The sequence below is a fragment of the Phocoena phocoena genome, chromosome 2, assembly GCF_963924675.1.
Source record: "Phocoena phocoena chromosome 2, mPhoPho1.1, whole genome shotgun sequence".
Lineage (NCBI taxonomy): Eukaryota > Metazoa > Chordata > Mammalia > Artiodactyla > Phocoenidae > Phocoena > Phocoena phocoena.
The window spans coordinates 1,650,085-1,673,168 of record NC_089220.1 but is presented as its reverse complement, the minus strand read 5'-3'; the positions used below and the strand labels follow the sequence as shown (position 1 = coordinate 1,673,168).

The window sequence follows — 23,084 nt, the reverse complement described above, 5'->3', positions numbered from 1 at the left end:
TTCCTCTTTTGTAGCTGTTAGCAGTTGCCTTATGCATTGAGGTGCTCCTATATTGGGTGCATATATATTTATAATTGTTATATCTTCTTCTTGGATTGATCCCTTGATCATTATGTAGTGTCCTTCCTTGTCTCTTGTAACATTCTTTAAAGTCTGTTTTATCTGATATGAGTATGGCTACTCCAGCTTTCTTTTGATTTCCATTTGCATGGAATATCTTTTTCCATCCCCTCACTTTCAGTCTGTATGTGTCCGTAGGTCTGAAGTGGGTGTCTTGTAGACAGCATATATATGGGTCTTGTTTTTTTATCCATTCAGTGAGCCTGTGTCTTTTGGTTGGAGCATTTAATCCATTCACGTTTAAGGTAATTATTGATATGTATATTACTATTATCATTTTCTTAATTGTTATGGGTTTGTTTTTGTAGGTCCTTTTCTTCTCTTGTGTTTCCCACTTAGAGAAGTTCCTTTAGCATTTGTTGTAGAGCTGGTTTGGTGGTGCTGAATTCTCTTAGCTTTTGCTTGTCTGTAAAGCTTTTGATTTCTCCATCGAATCTGAATGAGATCCTTGCCGGGTAGAGTAATCTTGGTTGTAGGTTCCTCCCTTTCATCACTTTAAGTATATCATGCCACTCCCTTCTGGCTTGTAGAGTTTCTGCTGAGAAATCAGCTGTTAACCTTATGGGAGTTCCTTTGTATGTTATTTGTCGTTTTTCCCTTGCTGCTTTCAATAATTTTTCTTTGTCTTTAATTTTTGTCAGTTTGATTACTATGTGTGTCGGCATGTTTCTCCTTGGGTTTATCCTGCCTGGGACTCTCTGCGCTTCCTGGACTTGGCTGGCTATTTCCTTTCCCATGTTAGGGAAGTTTTCGACTATCATCTCTTCAAATATTTTCTCGGGTTCTTTCTCTCTCTCTTCTCCTTCTGGGACCCCTATAATCTGAATGTTGTTGTGTTTAATGTTGTCCCAGAGGTCTCTTAGGCTGTCTTCATGTCTTTTCGTTCTTTTTTCTTTATTCTGTTCCACAGTGGTGAATTCCACCATTCTGTCTTCCAGGTCACTATCTGTTCTTCTGCCTCAGTTATTCTGCTATTGATTCCTTCTGGTGTATTTTTCATTTCAGTTATTGTATTGTCTATCTCTGTCCGTTTGTTAATTCTTCTAGGCGTTTGTTCTTTAATTCTTCTAGGTCTTTGTTCAACATTTCTTGCATCATTTTGGTCTTTGCCTCCATTCTTTTTCTGAGGTCCTGGGTCATCTTCACTATCATTATTCTGAATTCTTTTTGGAAGGTTGCCTATCTCCACTTTGTTTAGTTGTTTTTTCTGGGGTTTTATCTTGTTCCTTCATCTGGTACAAAGTCCTCTGCCTTTCCATTTTGTCTGTCTTTCTGTGAGTGTGGTTTTTCTTCCACAGACTGCAGGATTGTAGTTCTTCTTGCTTCTGCTGTCTGCCCTCTGGTGGATGAGGCTCTCTCAGAAGCTTGAGCAAGTTTCCTCACGGGAGGGACTGGTGTTGGGTAGAGCTGGCTGTTGCTCTGGTGGGCGGAGCTCAGTAACACTTTAAACCGCTTGTCTGCTGATAGGGCTGGGTTCCCTCCCTATTGGTTGTTTGGCCTGAGGCGACCCAGCACTGGAGCCTACCTGGGCTCTTTGGTGGGGCTAATGGAGGATTCTGGGAGGGCTCATGACAATGAGTACTTCCCAGAACTGCTGCTGCCAGTGTCCTTGTCCCCACGGTGAGCCACAGCCACCCCCTGCCTCTGCAGGAGACTCTCCAACACTAGCAGGTAGGTCTGGTTCAGTCTCCTATGGGGTCGCTGCTCCTTCCCCTGGGTCCTGATGCACGCACTACTTCGTGTGTGCCCTCCAGGAGTGGAGTCTCTGTTTCCCCCAGTCCTGTCGAAGTCCTGCAGTCAAATCCCGATAGCCTTCAAAGTCTGATTCTCTAGGAATTCCTCCTCCCGTTGCTGGACCCCCAGGTTGGGAAGCCTGCCGTGGGGCTCAGGACCTTCACTCCAGTGTGTGGACTCCTGTGGTGTAAGTGTTCTGCAGTTCGTGAGTCACCCGCCCAGCGGCTATGGGATTTGATTCTATTGTGATTTGCGCCCCTCCTACCAGCTCATTGTGGCTTCTCCTTTGTCTTTGGTTGTGGGGTGTCTTTTCTGGTGAGTTCCAGTGTCTTCCTGTCGATGATTGTCCAGCAGTTAGTTGTGATTCCGGTCCCCTTCCTGTTTTTGACGCAGTCTGTCTGGGGCTGCTGAGGGGAGTCTGTCCTTTGGAGTTTCTCAGAGTCTGGATTTTGCTGATTGCATTCCCATGGTGTAATTTAATGTGGTCCTCTGCCCTGTGTGTTTCCTGTAAACAGACAGCTGCACTCTACAGCCTTGACCTCATGTGGATTTGACTTCTTTATTTCTGAGAAGACTGCTTCATTGGTTGTTGATGTTCGGACGTTAAACCAGCCTTGCACTCCCGTATAAACCCAGCTTGGTCCTGATGCAGTGGCCCTTTTGTGTACTGCTGAATTCAGTGTGCTGCTTTGTCTAGCGTCTGCCTAGAACGACAGGCTGGGGGCTCCACCTCTCCAGAAGGGAAAGGCTTTCAGTTCCCATCCCGGGAGGGTTAGGACTCTAGACCAGGAAACACGCCGAGAACGCTGGATCTGGCCAACATTTGTTCCTTTCATTGTTGCCCGTTGGTTTCCCCAGTGTCTGGCAGTGAAACTTTAACTCAGAGAGGAGCTTTGTGTTGTGTACAGGCACTTCTGGGAAGGAAGGCACTGGATAAAAAGGTCTCCCACTCCAAATCCCGGCTTCTAGAGGGACAGGCCCCAGGGTGGGAGTGTGCTGGCAGAGCTCTGGAGCCTGCTGCAAGGCAGAAGGGATGGAGAGCCAGGCTGGGCCTGCAGAGCTGAACAAGGAGAGGCCTGGTGTGGGGCTGCCCAGCTTGGCAGTTTACAGTTACAGAGAAAAAACTGGAAGGTTCATCACCACCCCACCCCCCAGTAATGAAAACTCAGTGTGACCAGTAAGAACATGTGTGGTCCTCCACGGAACTGTCAGGTCTAGCACGCCTTCCCACGCACGTCCCTGCCACTCCAGGCCTCAGGAAGCTGTGCTGTATGCTTTGCTGTAAGAACGGTAAATTATGGTAATTATTCAAACCTCGAAGGGGTTCTTTCTTTTCCTCCCCCAAGCCCCTTCTTCTCCCTTTTAAATAGCAGTTCTTGGGTGAACAAAGACAGAATATATGTTTATAGGGGAGAGTAGAAGAACTACTTCTGCCGTAATTGAAGATGCAGTCTCTCAAATTATAGTGGAAAACTGAGGATGATTGAAGGAGTTGGTTCACAGAGTTCACATATGAACTGTACAGTAGTTTTAAGCAATAACTAAAAGATGCATATGGGGAAGTAACTGAATACCCCGGCTCCTTTGAGCTTGCCTTGTTACGCATGGGCAGCTGGGGTGGCTTCTGTAGCATTTCTTTTTTTTTTTTTTTTCGGTACGCAGAGCTCTCACTGTTGTGGCCTCTCCCGTTGTGGAGCACAGGCTCCGGACCTCAGGCTCAGTGGCATGGCTCACAGGCCCAGCTGCTCCGCGGCATGTGGGATCCTCCCAGACCGGGGCATGAACCCATGTCCCCTGCATCGACAGGCGGACTCCCAACCACTGCGCCACCAGGGAAGCCCTGTAGCATTTCTTGATAGGGAACCTGTAAGAATAGATGGGGTACAGTTCTGGGAGATAGTAAGGCAGGTAAACAGGTGCAGTTAGGGTGGAACCTGCCCCTTTGTCTCCTTGCTGCTGGCAGAGCTGACCTCCAAGGGGTGTTGTGCAGACTCCCCAGCTTGGAGGAGGGGAAGGAACCCCATCTTGCAACAGAAGTTCACAGCAGGGGACCCAGGCTGGCTCCGTTTCTGTCTCCACTCACTGGATCCCTTTGTGTGAATCACCTTCAGTTTCTGAGAATATCTGAATACAACAGATGCAAAGGCTGTGTGGGAAAAATCCAGAAATACTTGCAGAAAAGTAGGGTTTTTTTCTTAAAAGCTTTTTTAAAAGAAAAGGAAAATGTGGTAACCATATATTATTCTTAGAATGATGGATAAAACATTAAAGGTCTATGTGTTACGGTCCTGCCATTTTTTTTTTTTTTTCCGGTACGCGGGCCTCTCACTGTTGTGGCCTCTCCCGTTGCGGAGCACAGGCTCCAGACGCGCAGGCTCAGCGGCCATGGCTCACGGGCCCAGCTGCTCCGCGGCATGTGGGATCCTCCCGGATCGGGGCAGGAACCCGTGTCCCCTGCATCGTCAGGCGGACTCTCAACCACTGCGCCACCAGGGAAGCCCCTGCCTTTACTTTCTAAAAAGGATTTTTAAGTCAGTCTAGTATCAAGTCAGTGTATTTCAACCCTGCTGGCGAGGAGCATAGTTTCAGGTCTTAGGTAGCAGATCAGGATGCCTTTCTGCTAGTGGGGCCCTATCACTTTCACACACGAAGGATGAGTTCAGTCCCTTCTTGGGGACTTGCTGGCCCTTCATTTAGAACTTTCCACTCTGGCTGTGCCTCTTACGGCTCAACTTTGCTTCCCAGTGACAACAAGAGAGACACTCTTTAGAAGAACTAGACAAAAGTAAAAATGGTCAAAGATAAAGATGTTTGAGTCTGCAGGAAGAAATGAAACAGCCATGCTGAGCTAGTCAGTAGGGTGTAGTAGACCGGTGTGGAGTGTGAGCTGGCCACGCAGAGGTGACAGCTACGCCTAGGCTTCTCCCCGTCTCCCTCTGTCCCTCTCCAGCAGCCGGTCAGCCTGGCTTTCCACTTCCCCTGCAGCTCTGACGTGTCCACCTGCAACAGTGCCTCTCTGTTCTTCCACCATGTGTAAGTCGTACTCCAGAACACTCAGCCACTCAGTGTCCTTCTGCTTCTCTGATCATACAGCCTTTGAGAGTTTACTGGAAAACCTAGAAACTCGTCAAGAACTAGCAGTTACATAAGGAACACTCTTGGCGGTGATGGCTTCTGGCTCCCTCAGAACTTCTCAGCATTCTGGTGCTAGTTATCAGTGATTGCCATATCGAGTTAAACTTTGCTAGGGACTTCCCTGGTGGTTCAGTGGTCGAGAATCCACCTGCCAATTCAGGGGGCGCGTGTTCGATCCGCGGTTGGGGAACTAAGATCCCGCATGCCACGGGGCAACTAAGCCCTCCTGCCACAGTTACTGAGCCCACGCGCTCTGGAGCCCGTGCGCCACAACGAAAGATACCACATGCTGCAGCTAAGACCCGACACAGCCCAAAATAAATAAATAAATGTTAAAAAAAACTTTGCTAGATGTTTCTCCACCAAATCGTTCATGTAAATCAAGCTTTTTGAAGATGAAGGGATTTCTCTGCATAATCATAGAGAAAGTGAACAGGAAAGATTTTTAACAACTGGGAAGAACATTCCTCCAACAAGCGCTTGTTACAACCAGAGAGATGCAGTTTCTGCCCCCGTGGGCTTGCAGTCTAGTGGGGGAAACACGTGTTTCCTCACGTCACCAGGAGGCTCAGGATGCCCTGGAGATGCGCCATGGAGCCTGAAGCCAGTGAAGGGGACGAGATGAGAGAGGGATTCAGGGAGGACATAAGTAGAGTTCCCGAGGACGGTCAGAAATCAGCTGTCCTGTTATTAAAGGAAGTTCCGGTGGGTGGACGGGGAAGCAGAGATGGGGCAGGCCTGGGCTGCTAGACCACAGTGAGGATTTTAGACTTTAGCCTGAGGGTAATGAGTAGTCACTGACGGTTTTTAAGGGAAGAAGTAGCACGGTTAGGTTGAATGATTTGGAGCGATCGCTCTGGCTGCAGTCTGGAGAATCGGTGGGTGTAGAGCGGGCCTCTGGGGGCAGTTAGAGCTGCACGCACTAGCTGACTGCAGAACTGAAGTGGAGCCTTCAGCCTGCCGCGGAGGCCCGAGGCCCGGGGCAGCTGGCACAGGAGGTAGTCGGAGCCGCTGCAGGTGCAGCTGTTTGAACCCTTCAAGGGCCTGGTGGGAGGGTGCCAGCGTTAAGTGCTGCTTGGGCCTGGAAATCTGTAAACTTATTCCCTGGGCCAGAGAGGAGAAGGCTTCTCAGAAGCTAGTACTTGACTCCCTTTAACTTTCATCAGCTGTAGGCTCTTGCATCTTCTGCAGCTGTGAGAAAAATTCATCTTAATAAAAATGTTTGCGTCAATCGTGAAATAAGCTAGCATGAAGCACGGAGAAGGTTTTAGTTCTAGCAGCTTCGTTCTCCAGAAGTCTGAAGGTAATAAAAGAAAAAGTAAAATGAAGTATTGGAAGCAGCAGAGCCTGCTAATATTCATTGCTCAGAAATGAGGCTAATTAGAATTCTTATGGCACAAACTGCACACAGAGAATTTTAGAAAATATTTTTAAAAATTTCTTTTCCTTACTAGTTTTCTAATACACACACACTTATATTTGCTTGTTTCTAGGCGACAATACCTACAGGAAACAAACTTTTTTTATTATGTTGATAATTTTGGACGTTCTATTAAGTTTCTTCTATATCCTCATAAATATCTTTAGGAAAATTAAAAACATTTTTAGGCAGTTAAACTAATGGTGTAAATTTTAGCTCTCTAAAGAGTACAGAAGGGACTTCCCTGGTGGTCCAGTGGCTAAGGCAATGCGCTCCCAATGCAGGGAGCCCGGGTTCGATCCCTGGTCAGCTAACTAGATCTCTCACACTGCAACTAAGAGCCAGCACAGCCAAATAAATATTTTTTAAAATAAAAATAAATAAATAGTACTAAAGGGTAACAAAATAAGCCACCCCGAAATAGGCCACTTTGGCATAAAGATTATTTTGAGCTAAAAGCACTTGAAAGACAGCAGGTGCAAGAAGGGCACTGTGACCGCCCCCTTTTCTTCCTTTAGGCAGGAGATAAACCTCCCGCGTGAAAGCTGCCTTTCGTAAATCAGGAACAAAATGTGTTCTTATCACCAGAGAGCGAAAGAGGTCTGTGCAAACGGGTCTTGGTAAAATAACTCTTACCTTCCTTTAGTCTCCCCATAGATTTTAGTCCCTCTTCCACAGTGGCTACTTTTTGTTCAGCCTGGTATATAGGCAGTTGGGCCTATCTGCTTTATGGGGTCTTCATTTTCCTATGGGTGCTCCCATGTGTACATTAAAAAATCTATAAGTTGTTAATCTGTTTTATGTTAGTTTGACTCTCAGGCCCGTTTAGAGACTCTCAGAGAGGAGAGGAAGAGTTTGCCTCCCTTACTAAAAGTTGGATTATAACTATCTCTGCTTCTGAGGTTATTTGCATCTATTTCTACCATACCTGTATGGCAGAAATAACATATAATGGTATTTCTGCACATCTTTTCCTAACTCCTTGTTCAGTAACATCACGTTGCTAGCTTGAAGTTGTCCATGGTGGAAGTCATTGCACTATGGAAATTGGCAAAATTTCCAAATCAGGGCTTGACTTACTGTTTTGTTGATTGTCCAGACTTAGGAAAGTGAAGGATGAAATGTTAGTACACTTGACCCTTGAACAATGCGTGTTTGAACTTCGCAGATCCACTTACGCTCAGATTTTTTTCTGTAGTACTGTATACTCTCAGGTTGGTTCAGTCTGCAGATGTGGCACCTCTGATATGGAGGGCTGACTGTAAAGTTGTATGCAGATTTTTGAGTGTATGGAGGGTCGGCACCCCGACCCCTAAGTTGTTTGAGGGTCAACTGTAATGTGGATTAAATTAAGAAGTATATCTTAAAAAAAAAAAAAAAAAGAAGTATATCTTGGGACTTCCTGGTGGTCAAGTGGTTGAGACTCCATGCTTACAATGCAGGGGCCCGGGTTCGCTCCCTGGTCAGGGAACTAGATCCCGTGTGCCGCAGCTAAGACCCGGCACAGCCAAATAAATAAATAAATAGTAAAAAAAAAAAAAAAAAAAAAGTGTATCTTGTCGGTTGACATCATATTGTGAATAAACCAAATTGAGAAAATATTCTTCCAGTATTTGAAAGCTGTTATCCATTTCATCAAAGAAATCATTTGTGGACTTCCCTGGTGGCACAGTGGTTAAGAGTCCGCCTGCCAATGCAGGAGACATGGGTTCAAGCCCTGGTCCGGGAAGTTGTGGCAAGCTCGCCACAACTAGAGAAAGCCAGCGTGCAGCAACGGAGACCCAACGCAGCCAAAAATAAATAAATAAATAACAAAAGAAAATCATTTGTGTCCTTGACAAATAGGTGAGGTCAGTAGGTCTTGTTCACCCTACTTCTTTTTTTTTTTTAAATAATTTATTTTTGGCTGCGTTGGGCCTTCGTTGCTGCGCGCGGGCTTTCTCTAGTTGCAGCGAGCGGGGGCTACCCTTTGTTGCGGTGCGCGGGCTTCTCATTGAGGTGGCTTCTCTTGTTGCGGAGCACGGGCTCTAGGCGCGCGGGCTTCAGTAGTTGCGGCACGCCGGCTCAGTAGTTGTGGCTCACGGGCTCTAGAGCACAGGCTCAGTAGTTGTGGCAGACAGGCTTAGTTGCTCCGTGGCATGTGGGATCTTCCCTGACCAGGGCTCGAACCCGTGTCCCCTGCATTGGTAGGCGGATTCTCAACCCCTGTGCCACCAGGGAAGCCCCCACCCTACTTCTTAATATCAAATCACCTTTGTGTCCTAAGTATTATACGCTTACTAATTAGTCACCTGCAACCAGGGTTTGGCTATTAATACCAAATTTAGCAAAAATCAGTGAAGGAACTGCAATGAGATACCACTTCGTACCCGCTAGGATGGCTGTCATTTTAAAAAATGGACAATAGCAGGTGTTGGTGAGGAATGTAAAATGATACAGCCACTTCGGAAAACAGTTTGCAGTTCCTCAAAGTGTTAATCAGAGTCACCATATGACCCAGCAATGCTACTCCTGTATATACACCCAAGAGAATTGAAAACACATGTCCACACAAAAATCTGTACACAAGTGTTCATAGCAGCATTATTTATAATAGCCAAAAAGTGGAAACAACCCAAATGTTCTCAGCTGATAATTGGATAAACAAAATGTGTTTATACCCACACTATGGACTGTCACTCAGCCATAAAAAGAAGTGAAGTATTGGCAACACATACTACAGCTTGGATGAACCTGGAAAACATGTTCAGTGAAAGAAGCCAGTCACAAAAGAGCACGTTGTATGATTCCATTTACATGAAATATATAGAACAGGCAAATGCATGGAGTCGTGGTTGCCAGGGACTGGGGGAGGGGAAGAATGGGGAGTGACTGCTCTTGGGTACGGGGTTTCTTTCGGGGGTGATGAAAATGTTCCGGAATTAGTAATAATAGTTGCCCAGCACTGTGAACATGCTAAAAACACTGAATTGTATACATCAAAAGGGTTAATTTTATAGTAATACTGTTTTTTAAAAAAATATTTATTTATTTGGCTGTGTAGGATCTTAGTTGCGGCATGTGGGATCTAGTTCCCTGACCAGGGATCAAACCCAGACCCCTGCATTGGGAGCGCGGAGTCTTAGCCACTGCGCCACCAGGGAAGTCCCTGTAGTATGTGAATTATATATCACTAAAGTTGTTAAAAATTAATGAAAGCAGTTTGTGAGAATCAATCGGCTATGTAAAATTTATGAGGAAAGGTATCGTATGTTTTATTATTTGTAAAGTGTGTGCCGCACATCCTTATATCAGTGAAGTTATAACCACATGCGTCCCCCAGCCATATTAAACATTTATGGGCACACCACTGCCCAGGGGGCGGCTCTGTCCCCAGGCCTCCTCCCGTTCCTCTGTCCCTGCAGCCCCCATACCGCCACAGCCTCAGAGAATGGCTCTTCCTCTCCACCCCCTCAGAGTGGTCATGTCCCCCCAGAACAGGCCTGAAGGACCCTTCCTTGCATTCCCCTGGGACCTCCTCCAGTTTCTTAAGCTCCATTACTGATGTGTAAATTTGAGTGAATTTTAGGGCATATTCTACTTGTCACCAAATCTTTAAGTCATTATTACTACATAGGTTCTTTTTAGTGATTGGACATTTTCTATCAATTTTTTTTTTTTTTTTTTTGGCTGCATTGGGTCTTTGTTGCTGTGCGCAGGCTTTTCTCTAGTTGCGGTGAGCGGGGGCTAGTCTTTGTTGCGGTGCGCGGGCTTCTCATTGCGGTGGCTTCTCGTTGCGGAGCATGGGCTCTAGGCGTGCGGGCTTCAGTAGTTGTGGCTCGTGGGCTCGGTAGTTGTGGCTCACAGGCTCTAGAGCCCAGGCTTGGTAGTTGTGGCTCACGGGCTTAGTTGCTCCGCGGTACGTGGGATCTTCCCGGACCAGGGTCGAACCCGTGTCCCCTGCATTGGCAGGTGGATTCTTAACCACTGCGCCACCAGGGAAGGCCTCTATCAGTCTTTTTTTCTCCCCAGTCAAATGCTGTGTTCTGGGCTTCCCTGGTGGCGCAGTGGTTGAGAGTCCGCCTGCCGATGCAGAGGATACAGGTTCAGTGCCCCGGTCTGGGAAGATCCCACATGCCACGGAGCGGCTGGGCCCGTGAGCCATGGCCGCTGAACCTGCGCATCCGGAGCCTGTGCTCCACAACGGGAGAGGCCACAACAGTGAGAGGCCTGCGTACCAAAAAAAAAAAAAAAAAAATGCTGTATTCTTTTACCTAATCTGTCAAGGGTCCTTAAAATTTTGAAATTTTTTTTAGAAGATACTTTTCTAGAAATGTTTTGAGAGTCTGAGGGAATCACATGTACTTTTCAGCATTTCCTGCTCATTCACTTATTCTAGACTCAAAATAATTTTCTAAATAGTAAGCATTCCTTTTTTAAAAAAAATATTTATTTATTTTTGGCTGCGCTGGGTCTTTGTTGCGGCCCTTGGGCTCCTCTGGTTGTGGCGCTTAGTTGAGGTATGTGGGATCTTAGTTCCAGGAATTGACCCTGGGATCGAACCCAGGCCCCCTGCATTGGGAGCGTGGAGTCTTAACCACTGGGCCACCAGGGAAGCCCCCAAATAGTAAGCATTCTAACGCTGAGCTGAACATGCCCCAGATTTTTAATAAAATATTATAAACGCCAGTGTTGTCCTAAAGGCAGAGCTGTAACGTGTTATAACTCAGAAACTCTGTGTTCTCAGGTGTAAGGAGAAGCTTTTTGCATGAGTGGATGTCCCTGCATATTTTGTAATATAACTTGACCTGCTGAGCTCTGAGCGGTGATGGCAGAGCTGATGTAACCTCCTCAGGTGTTCTCTGTGGTCTGAACTGTCCCCGCTAGGTGGCCACACCGAGCTTTGTAACCCACTTCCCGACCAAACCCGCTGCTATCCTTGTCACGTTTTAAATTCTTCCTATTTTTAGACTGCCTGGGAATTTAGAAGACTTAGGAAGGTCATAGCATCCAAGACAAGGAGAGGGCCGACGGGTTGTGCTGCATTTAGCCTTCTCCTTCGGTTAACGCCAAGTTCTTGGGATGCTTGGTGTAGGTGGGTGGTGCTTAGTGGCAGCCGTCAGAGCGAAAACTAACTGACTGTGTTTCCTGAAGAGTGACTTGGTTTCCTTTCTCAGTCTACACTTGGCTCTTTACTCTAATTGTCCAGGGTTGAGTCCAGGGACCAGAAGATGGTCAGACCCACACCAGGGAGAGGAACGCTGAGGATTGTACACCAAGCTGAGCTTCTGCTTGGCCTCTCCTTTCCTCCCGTGGTGCTCCTGCCAAGTGAGCCATTGCAAAGCACACAGCTGCACCTGGTTATCTGCATTAATTTGAGAAATGATTAGCTAGTAAAGCTACGTTTTTCAAATGAAATTATAAGTAAGCTGCTTCCTGATAGAAAAAGAGCTGCTTTATCTTAAACTTTGCAAACCCTGCATCTCTATTTTTAGTTCCTTGGAAGTTGCAGCTTACAATGGTGATAGTGAAGTACTGAAGTATCCTAAATGAAGGGCCTTCTAAATGCAGAAGAACTGTTAATTATGTTCAATATAGTAATTCTTTATCTTTGTAAGTTTTACCACTCTTTTTTTTTTTTTGCGGTACACGGGCCTCTCACTGTTGCGGCCTCTCCCGTTGCGGAGCACAGGCTCCGGACGCACAGGCTCAGTGGCCATGGCTCACGGGCCCAGCCGCTCCGCGGCATGTGGGATCCTCCGGGACCGGGGCACGAACCCGTGTCCCCTGCATCGGCAGGCGGTCTCTCAACCACTGCGCCACCAGGGAAACCCTTTACCACTCTTTTAATTGACTTTATTGAGGTATAATTTATATATAGTAAAATGAGTGCACCCATTTCGAGTTTGATGAGTTGTGACAAATGTGTAAATCTGTGCAATCACCACCCCAATAAGATCCAGAACATCACTCCAATCCCCTCCACCCCTCACTCTAGGCTACCATTGATCTGGTTAGTTTTTCTAGAATGTCACATAAGTGGAATCACATAGAACGTCCTCTTTGGTGCCTGGCTCTTTCGCTCTGTAGTTTTGAGATCTGTCCGTGTTCCACCTGTCAGTGGCTCACTCTTCTGTGCTGCTGAGTAGTTTTCTGGTTGTTTCTGGAGGGAGGACTGGCGGGAGGCACTCCGATGTTCCGGAGGTAGAAGTCGTGCTCAGTAGAGCTTTTGCTCTTTTAAAATCGGAGGACAGTTAATTTACAGTGTTGTGTTACCTTCGGGTGTACAGCAAAGTGATTTAGTTATACATTTTCCATTATAGGTAGAGCTTTCTTTTTTAAAAATAGGGTATAAGAGATTTCCAAACTGAATGTTATTTCCCCCCATGGATTGTGGTTACATTGACCTTTTAACAGACAAATGGATAGTCTTTTACTCACTCAGCTGATCTCTTTATTTTAATATCAGGTTTATTGAAGTCCAGTTCACATATAGGAAAATTCACTCCTGGCAGACATGTGCGCCACAATTCAAGGTATCAATCACTTTCACCACCCCAGAAAATTCCTTTGTAGTCACCCCCTTCCTCTACCCTAGCACGTGTCTTTTCCAGGATGTCTTGGGAATAGAACCATCCAGTGTGCAGCCTCTTTGGTGTGGCCTCTTCAATCCGCATAGTGCCTTTGAGATTCATCTGTGTTACCTGTAGTCTCCTCTGTTGTCGAGTAGTGTCCGTCACATGTATATGCCGTGCTGTGTTTTTCTGTTCATCAGTGGAAGGGTATTTCGGCTAATTCCAGATTTTGGCAGTTATACATAAAGCCACTTTAAACAGTCATATCCAGGTTTTTGTGCGAACATGTGAACTCATGCATCTTGGATAAATAACCTGGGAAGGGGTTGCTGGGTTGTATGTTAGGTGTGTGTTTAATTTTATAATGGACTGCTGACTTTTTTCCCAAGTGGTTGTATCATTTTGCATTGCCATGAGCAATATTTAAGAACTCGATTGTTTTATGTCCTTGACAGCACTTGTTTTGGCAGATTTTTTTTTAGCCATATTAACAGATGTGTAGTGATATCCCATTGTGGTTTTGATTTGCATTTCTCTAATGACTAATGATGTTGAGCTTTTTTTTTTTTTTTTTTTTTTTTTGCGGTACACGGGCCTCTCAGTGTTGTGGCCTCTCCCGTTGCGGAGCACAGGCTCCGGACGCGCAGGCTCAGCGGCCATGGCTCACGGGCCCAGCCGCTCCGCAGCATGTGGGATCTTCCTGGACCGGGACATGAACCTGCGTCCCCTGCATCGACAACCACTGCGCCACCAGGGAAGCCCGATGTTGAGCATTTTTTATGTGCTTTTATTTGTCATCTATATATCTTCTTCGGAAACTTTTATTTAAATATTTTGCCCTTTTTTTTTTTTTTTTAATTAATTTTATTTATTTATTTTTGGCTGCGTTGGGTCTTTGTTGCTGTGTGCGAGCTTTCTCTAGTTGCGGAGAGCAGGGGCTACTCTTTGTTGCAGTGCGTGGGCTTCTCATTGTGGTGGCTTCTCTTGTTGCAGAGCACAAGCTCTAGGCGCACGGGCTTCAGTAGTTGTGGCTTGCAGGCTCTAGAGCGCAGGCTCAGTAGTTGTGGAGCACGGGCTTAGTTGCTCCACGGCACGTGGGCTCTTCCCAGACCAGGGCTCGAACCTGTGTCCCCTGCATTGGCAGGCAGATTCTTAACCACTGCTCCATCAGGGAAGCCCTTTGCCCATTTTTATATTGGGTTGTGTGTTTTCTTATTATGGAGTTTTGAAAAGTCTATATATATTCTAGAAACAAGTCCTTTTACAGATTTGCATGTATTTTTTCCCAGTCTGTGGCTTGTCTTTTCATTTTCTTAATAGTGTCTTTAGGAGAACAGAAGAGTTTAACTTTGGTGTAGTCCAGTTCATCTACTTCTTATTTTGTGGATTGTGCTTTTGGTGGTGTACGTAAGAAATCTTTGCCTAATCCAAGCTTGTAGAATTTTTAGTGTTTTAGAAGTTTTATAGTTTTAGATTTTACATTTTACGTCTTTGATCCATTTTGCGTTAATTTTTGTATATGATACAAAGCACAGGTTGACATTCTTTTTCGCCTTATGATGTTGAATTATTCCAGCACCATTGTTGAACATGTTTGGTGTGGTATTAACGTGAATGCTATTTATTATAGTTCTTTTAATTTGGATATTCCCTGGCACATAGTCTTAAAAAGAGGAAGCTGACAAGGGTCTTTAATAGATCTGGACTGTTCATTTTATAATACTAGAGATTTGTTAAGTTGTATAGTAACGCCATGCGTTTTGTTAAAGGTCTCAAGATTCTGCCCTCCAAGAAAATCTTGCCATGATTGGATAGGACCCCCAGATAAATATTCAAACCTTCGACCTGTTCATTTCTACATCCCTGAAAATGAATCACCATTGGAACAAAAGTTAAGAGAATTAAGACAAGAAACACAAGAATGGAACCAACAGTTCTGGGCAAACCAGAATTTGACTTTTCTTAAGGTAAGTTTAGGTTTCGGGTCAGAATGAGAAATAATACAGTTGGCCACTTGGGGGTGCTGAATCTTTAGCATCTGCTTTGCCTTGCAGTTATTTGGCAGCATCTCATTGCCTCTGCGCCATACATATGTATATGTGTATGTATGCATAGAATTTTAAAGTCAGTATGTAACTGTAAAGAAGAGATATTGATCATTCACAGAATCACGGATCTTGAGACGTTCAAGGAAGTAAAGAGAGTAGCAGAGCCAGAACCAGAACTGCAGGTTCCACATGTATATACACTTGTGTGTGTGTGTGTATGTTTATGAAATTATGCGTGTCTGGGATGTGTTGTCATTCTTCCTGAGAATTCAGGATTCTTAATAGCATACTCATCAATAAACTCCGAGAAAGGAGTATAAATATTCTAATCCAGAAGAAAGACTTAGGCGATACATGTTTATCCATTTGGGCAGGCTAAGTCAAATGGAGTTGCATTTATCTTATTCTGTGGATTTATAAACAAACAGTGCCTCCCAAAGGTTATTAAACATCTCATTTTCAAATCCTATTTCAAGCATGAAACTTTTAACTAAGTTCAGATGGTTTAAAACAGGCTTTGAGATGGGCCACTTCTCAGGAAATCCACATCCAGATTTCTCCAGAACACGAGAGCTGTGTCCTAGCCAAGGAAAAACGGAAAGATGAAGAAAGGGAATTCTGATAGCTGTCTTCTTTTAGGAAAAAGAAAAATTTATTGACTCAAGACTAAAAGCCAAAGGCCTGGAACTGAGAGCTGAATCAGGTGAGTGAGTTCTTTTTCTGCCAACACTGGTTTTGTTTGAGTAACTATACGAGAAGGTGTGAAGAAAGAGTATTAGGGCCTCCCTGGCCGTCCAGCGGTTAAGACCCACACTCCCACTGCATGGGGCGCAGGTTCCACCCCTGGTCAGGGAACTAGATCCCATGTGCCTCTCGGCACAGCCCCAAAAAAAGAAACGAAAGGATGTTGAATGAAGTAGAGAAGCTCAGGGGGCAGGCCATGGCTCCAGGGGCAGGCGCTGTGAGGCCGTGTCCTCGGTGGGACGTGGCTCCAGGGGCAGGCGCTCTGAGGCTGTGTCCTCGGTGGGACGCACGTCTGTCCTCCTCCCGCTCCCTCTCCTGTCTTCGGGTGAGGTCAGCCCTCTCGTCATTTTGGGTCATTCTGATCGATGACCTCTTTCTGACCTTTGGACTTATATCCGAGGTCCCATGGCTTCAGCAGCCTCTGTCTCTTCTGCCCTGGCTTCTCTTCCCTGCTTCCTGATGGCAGTTCATGGTCCCACTGGCCATGAGCCAGAAACTGCAGAGTCATCCTGGAAGCCCCTCCCCACCCCTTCATCCTTCATCTCTTCATCCTTCAGATTTACCTCTTAGGTGTTTCTCAGCACCTTTGCTACTCCCTGTCCTTTTTTTTTTTTTTTTTTAATAAATTTATTTTTATTTATTTATTTTTGGGTGCGTTGGGTCTTTGTTGCTGTGCACAGGCTTCCTCTAGTTGTGGCTTGTGGGATTTAGAACACAGGCTCAGTAGTTGTGGCGCATGGGCTTAGTTGCTTGGTGGCATGTGGGATCTTCCTGGCCCAGGGCTTGAACCCGTGTTCTCTGCATTGGCAGGCAGATTCTTAACCACTGTGCCAGCAGGGCAGTCCCTACTCCCTGTTCTTTAAACATGGCTTTAATTCAGGCTCTTGTTAATTCTCTGCCTATTGCAGTATCTTCCTAATTGGTTCCCTGGCCCCCAATCTTTAAATCAGGGGTCATTAGACTTTCTGTAAAGGGCTAGATAGTAAATAGTTTAGTCTCTCTGGGCCATATGGGTCTCTCCTTCAACTGGTCAGCTCTGCTGTTGTTCTGTGAAAGCAGCCATAGAAAATACATAAATTAATGGGCGTGAACTTGTCCCAATAAAACTGTATTTACAAAATCAGCTGGTAGGCCAGATTTGGCCTACAGGCTGTAGTTTAGCAACTCATGCCTAAAAACCATTCTTTGCAGTGTAGCCAGCCTGTTCTACCCCAAATGCAGTTCTGACAGTTGCCACTCAGCTTAGGTTTTTAGATTTCCTGTGACGACAGAGTGACAGCTGTGCTCCTCCTTCTGGATTGGAGGCCTGCCCGGCCCCTGCCTGTTTTACTTGTTTTACCTGTTTTGTGTCTTGTTCCCCAGGCTACGCGCTTCATGTGTCAGGGATGCAGACTGCATTCAGTTCCCTCTGCCTACCGTGCTGTCCTTTCTTTTGGATGGAGAATCTAGTGCTCAGAATAACCTTTAATCATTTTCTCTCGCTGTTGATGTTTGGCCTGAATTAGATTTTGTCCTGTTGGTTAAACAGGCGTCTACTTCAGAACATTCTGATGGAAAATCTGACATCGTTGACCCCCAAAGCCAGGTCTTTGTTGGGCTAAAGCACTGTGACTCTACCTGCTCGTGGTAGCCTTGCCTGGGCTCATTAGAATAGAGGTCTGGGGAGGATGGAGTTAGTCCCATGCTGGGCCCAGTCGTGTGCTGTCTGCTGCATGGCCCCACTGAGGGTCTGGGAGGGCAGGAGTGAGCAGGAAAAGGTGCTATGTCCTATCAGTTTTTGTTTGTTTTTTGTTTGTTTTTTTGGGGGGAGCAGTAAATATTTTAATTTTTGTTTTATTTTTATGGTGACAGACAATTTTCAAGTTTATTTCCTTTTTTTTTTTTTTTTTTTTTATATACAAAGCTAAACCACAAACAGGTACAACCAAGACATTTTATCTCCCATTTACACACTCCCATTGAATCCTCCTCCAATTGGCTGGCCGCTGAGCAGGCAAGTGTGGGGTGAGGGGAAGACTTTCTTAGGTAGCACCGTCCTTAGGCCGGGGGCCGGGGCATCGAGGTGAGGACAGGCTCTCATCCCGAAGCACCGAATGAGAGCCCTGACTTCAGGACTGTGCCCTTTGCACATATGTTCTGTTTTATTTCCCATGGTGAACCAATGAGGTAGGTACTGTTACTTTTACCATTTTGTAGATGAGGATCCTGAGGGCAAGTTGTTTGACCAAAATCACAGAGTGAGTAAGTGGAGGGGCCTAGGTCCTGACCTGGAGAGTGGGTTCTCAGGGAGGCCCACAGGCCACTGTCTTCTGTGAGTATCATGGGTTCCTACTGATGGCGTTACTGAGTGTTGAAAGATGGGCCTTAATTAGATTTCAGATTAGTTTGGTAAGAAAACAGGAAAGAGTATCCTGAGGAAAAGACTTGTGAAGGGAGGTGCCCGCTCTGTCAGCTGTTTAAACAGTTACCAGGCTGCAGTGATGGAAATGCGGGGGGGGACAGGTGTGTCACCCCCATGGGCCAGAGCACGCATGTGTAATACCTGAGTGCAGGGGTCTCACAGAACCCAGGAAAGAGGAGTTTCATTTAATAAATGATGTTGGAGAAACTAATTATTTTAGGCCCAAAAGGATAAATTTAGATTCATGCTCCCTGTAATACAAATGTATTCCAAACGGGTGAAAAAGTTAATTATTAAAAATCAGTTGTTTATGGAGTAAAAAGTTAAGTACATCGCTCCTAGTTGTAGAAAGTCTAACAATAAAAGTGACCCTCCATTATCTGGAGGAGTGATGATTCCCTGAGCTTGACAGTAAGGGTAGAAAGATTCAGGAACGTGAAAACTGACAATGTCTGGATTAGTCAGGACTCCCTTTGATCTGTCCTCCTGGAAAGGAGAGTTTGCTGAGGGGACACGAAGTGGCTCAGACCCAGGACCAGGGGAGAGCCTGGCCCAGGCATGGCCTGCACTCAGACGCCGGCACTAGAGGGAACCCAGGACATCCTCCCTCCTCTCATTTCACCTCCTCTCTACCCCACTGCTTCAGCCTTCTCTTGCTGTAAACAGGCTTTTTCCACCTCTCAGTTTATACCTCCCAGGTCCAAGGAAGTAGCCAGACTGAGGCTCTGCCCAGGCGGGGTTCTGTTGAAGGAGTGAGGCTGCTCCACAGACAGTGCCCAGCAAACCCGAGGGCCAGGCAAAGGGGTCCGCGTCCAGGAAACACATTAAACGTAAATGGCAGGTGGCGGGAGGCGTTTGTGGCAGAGATGAAGAGGCGTGTGGACTTTATGAAAAGCCTTAACAAATTTGTAGAAATAGCAAAACACCTGCAGAGGAATAATGTGACTACAAGAAAAAAACTCCTCCAGCTGAATTTCACAGAGTATTAGAGCGGCGCCTAGGCCTTGTTTCATGCTCACTGAGCTCAGGGTGCTTTCCCAGCTCCTTTTCCAGAAGGATTCAGTCACATGAAGGACGCATATGCCAAGAAGCGGGGAAATTATGACCACTGAATATCTAAGAATTCATCCTATAGGAAAACATGGGAAGACTTCACTCTGTGCTCCTTGCAGCGTTGTCTTCCATTGCCAAACGGTGGAAAGTATCTAAATGTCCGGTCACTTCAGATTAGATAAGGCTGTGGTGGCCCACTGCGCGCTGGATGTTCACCGGAATATTCTGCAGCGGTCTAGGGACATTATTGACTTAATTTCAAGTGCGAAAGGTAGAATGCCATGACGTCAGCGCTGTCTGCCCCCAGATTAAATCTCGTGTAAGGCAGGCAGTGCTGTGGGAGGGTTCTTGCCTCTAGTTTCTTTTACTGCTGAAGTGTTTATGCAGCTGGAGTGGGGTGCCATCAGGATGGATTTACTTTAAGTCAGCTGGTATTTAAGAAGCACCCACTCGCTTTTCGGTAAATGTGTAGCAGATTAGATTGTTCTGCCTGTCGTTCTTCGTGTTACTAAAGTTCAGTGTCACATTGCAGTGTCGACAGGTGTGGGACCTGAATTACTGAGCAGACGTTTATGGTGCGTCTGCTTTACGCTGAGCGCCACCTGGGAATGTTTAGGCAGGACACCAAACTAGACCAGTAGCTGAAGGTGGCACCCCGACCTGTCCGTAGAACCCTGGGGCGCCTGCTGTTCTGCCAGCAGCGGTGACGAGTGCGCCTCTCTGTGCCAGGCCCGTCCCACCTGCCGCCCTGACCGCGACTCGGTTTGTCTCAGAGCAGCCTTACGAGGTGTGCTGTTGTGATCTGCGTCCTGGAGCCCGGAGAAGCCACAGCCCGGCCACAGGGCCGGCGAGGGACGGAAGCGCGGCCCGTGGAACCGCTGCCTGCGGGGCCAGGAGGACACAGCCCACCTGCTCAGCTCCTCTCGTCAGTGTGAGAGGCAGGGGAGGCCGGCTGGAGGGTGCACACACGCCTCTCCCTGGAGGACCGGCGGAACCTGCTTGCAGCTTAGGAGACGCCGTGCTCTGGGGCCAGCATGCTGGCCCCGCTCCCTGAAGCGAGAGCTCTGTTTGTGGCGCCCTCATCGCGCTCCAGCCCTGCCTGCCCCTCTCCTCCCTCACTCTGTTCAGCCATGTCTCTGCCTCTCCACACCCTTCATTTGCTCTGCCCATGCTGCTCCCCTTCTCCGCCCTGTGGAATCCTAGCTGGCTGTCACCTTCCCTGGGAGCCTTCGGCTTCCCTCCCCGCCGCAGGCAGCTGGTTGTCCCTCTCTTTCCCCGATCGGCATCCACCCCTTGATTGATTCCAGGTATTTATTGAACACCTGCCACATCCCAGGCTAGTCCTGGGGACCAGCTGGGGACGAGACAGAGCCACGGCCTCGCCTTTGTGGAGCAGACCTCCTTGCGTGGGCCGGGAGGGTGACCAGCAGACAAGCAGCTCGGTGAACGCACTCTGCACTCCCGGGGTGTCGACCGGGGGGAGGGGAGGAGCGGCGTTTTCGCAGAGCGGGGGCATCGGGGGAGGTTGGGAGAGGGTCTTGCAGATGGAGGTCTCGAGGGCCAGCAGGAGGCCGGGTCAGAGGAGTGAGGACACGTGGAATCGACTGCTCTTCACTCAGGCGCTGGGGGTCCAGGTGACCCGTGGGGCCCTGCTCAGGCTGGCTGGGAGGTGGCCCTTCTGTCTTCGTGGGGGACAGCCACGCTTGTACTGTGCGGTCTCGTTTGCCTTTGTGCTGTGTGGGTTCAGGGTTGGCCACTTTCCCTCCTGTTTCTGTAAAAATGTGCCCTGGGGTTACCTTCCCAGCTCTGTCTCTGTCTCCCCAAAATCCTGGTGTGGTTGAAGTGCCAGCATCAGCTTTGCAGCCAGGAAACGTGGCCCCTGTCTGGAGTCCTAGAGAGTGGACTAACCCCGGGGGGAGCCAGAGCGGGGGCCTCTCTGGATGGGGGTGCTCTGCAAGTGCAGGGACTCTGGGTGCGATGCCTGTTTGGAGCTTGGGGCTTCTAAGCCAGAGGGCTCTCTCCCCGTGGTCTCATTCGCCCCTGAGCCGCTGCAGGGTGTCCTGAGGCTGGCCCCTGGCCTGCTGTACCATCCTGAGTCACAGGGGCCCTACTGCCTGCTTGGCACGCTGTGGTTCCTGTCCTGTGTGGCCTTTCAAGTCTCGTGAGAGTGTGGAGGGCAGGGGCAGCCCTGAGGGTGGGCGTCACGTTTGGCATCTCCTACCACAGAGGCTACCAGGTCAGTCCGTGTGTGTCGCCAGTCCCCACCAGCACCTAGTGTGTTACCGGGTTCAGTGTGTGCGCACTGACGCGGAGTGGCATGGTTAGGCTGCTGTCTGCCCCGGGCTGCGTTCTACTTAGAAAGCACGTCGTTTCCCTTATGCTGATATACTGGTAGCTCACAGTCTCCACTCAGAAACTTCAGAAACCATTGGCCTGTGTGTGCTGAAACACATCCCACACCTATGTGTATATCAATTGTGAAGAAAACTAGTTACACTGTAACCATTAGGGTCCAACGGTAGAGGAAGGTATTTTTCCCCCTTAAATCTCTTTTTCTTTACTGAGATATAATTCACGTACTGTAAAATTCACACTTTTTTTTTTTTTTTTTGCGGTACGCGGGCCTCTCACTGCTGTGGCCTCTCCCGTTGCGGAGCACAGGCTCCGGACGCGCAGGCTCAGCGGCCATGGCTCACGGGCCCAGCCGCTCCGCGGCACGTGGGATCCTCTCAGACCGGGTCACGAACCCGTGTCCCCTGCATCGGCAGGCGGACTCTCAACCACTGCACCACCAGGGAAGCCCATTATTTATCATTTTTATATCTCCTTTGGAGAAATGTTTATTCAAATCCTTTAAAATCGGGTTATTTTAAAGGATTTAATTGGGTTATTTCTCTTTTTATTGTTGAGTTGTAAGAGTTCTTTACATACTCTGGATATTAGACCGGTATTAGAAGGATGATTTGCAAATATTTTCTCCCATTCTATAAGTTGTCTTTTCACTTTTTCAGTAGTGCCCTTTGAAGCACAAAAAGTTTAAATTTTGATGAAATCTGGACTTCCCTCGTGGTGCAGTGGTTAAGAATCTGCCTGCCAACCCAGAGGACATGGGTTCAATCCCTGGTCCGGGAAGATCTCACATGCCACGGAGCAACTAAGCCTGTGGGCCACAACTACTGAGCCCATGTGCCACAACTACTGAAGCCTGTGCGCCTAGAGCCTGTGCTCTGCAACAAGAGAAGCCAGTGCAATGAGAAGCCCACACACCACAACAAAGAGTAGCCCCCACTCACCATAACTAGAGAAAGCCTGTGCGCAGCAGTGAAGACCCAACACAGCCAAAAATAAATAAATAAAATTAAAAAAAAAGTTTTTTGGATGAATCCAATTTATCTATTTTTTTCTTTGTTTGCCTGTGCTTTAGGTGTCATATCTAAAATGCATTGCTTAATTCAAGGTGATGAAGATTTGCACGTGTTTTCTTCCAAGAATTGTATAGTTTTATCTCTTACACTTAGGTCTTTAGATTATTTTTGTTTATGGTGTGAGATGGGATTCAGCTTGGTTTTTTTTTTACATGTAGATATCCAGTTGTCCTAAGCATCGTTTGTTGAAAAGACTATTTGTCCCCATTGAATTGTCTTGGTACCCTTGTCGAAAATCACTTGCCCATAAATGTTTGGGTTTAGCTTTGTTCTATTGATCTGTAAGCCTGTTCTTCTGCTGGTATCACACTGTCTTGATTACTGTAGCTTTGTAGTAAGTTTTGAATATAAGAAGTGTGAATCCTTCAACTATGATTTCCTTTTCCAAGGTCGCTTTGGCTACTGGGTTTCCTTGCATTTTTATATAAATTTTAGGATCCACTTAACCAA

At 47.0% G+C, this 23,084-nt stretch overlaps 1 protein-coding gene across 2 annotated transcripts in view; it reads left to right on the top strand.

Annotated features, from left to right (window-relative positions):
* COA8 (cytochrome c oxidase assembly factor 8) overlaps nt 1–23,084 on the top strand; it is a 36,093-nt gene that overhangs the window by 9,141 nt on the left and 3,868 nt on the right. For both annotated transcript variants that reach the window (XM_065870938.1, XM_065870939.1), the window contains exons 2-3: nt 14,733–14,930; nt 15,651–15,714. In XM_065870938.1, the coding sequence (XP_065727010.1) occupies nt 14,733–14,930; nt 15,651–15,714 (262 nt within the window). The remainder of the gene's footprint in view (nt 1–14,732; nt 14,931–15,650; nt 15,715–23,084) is intronic.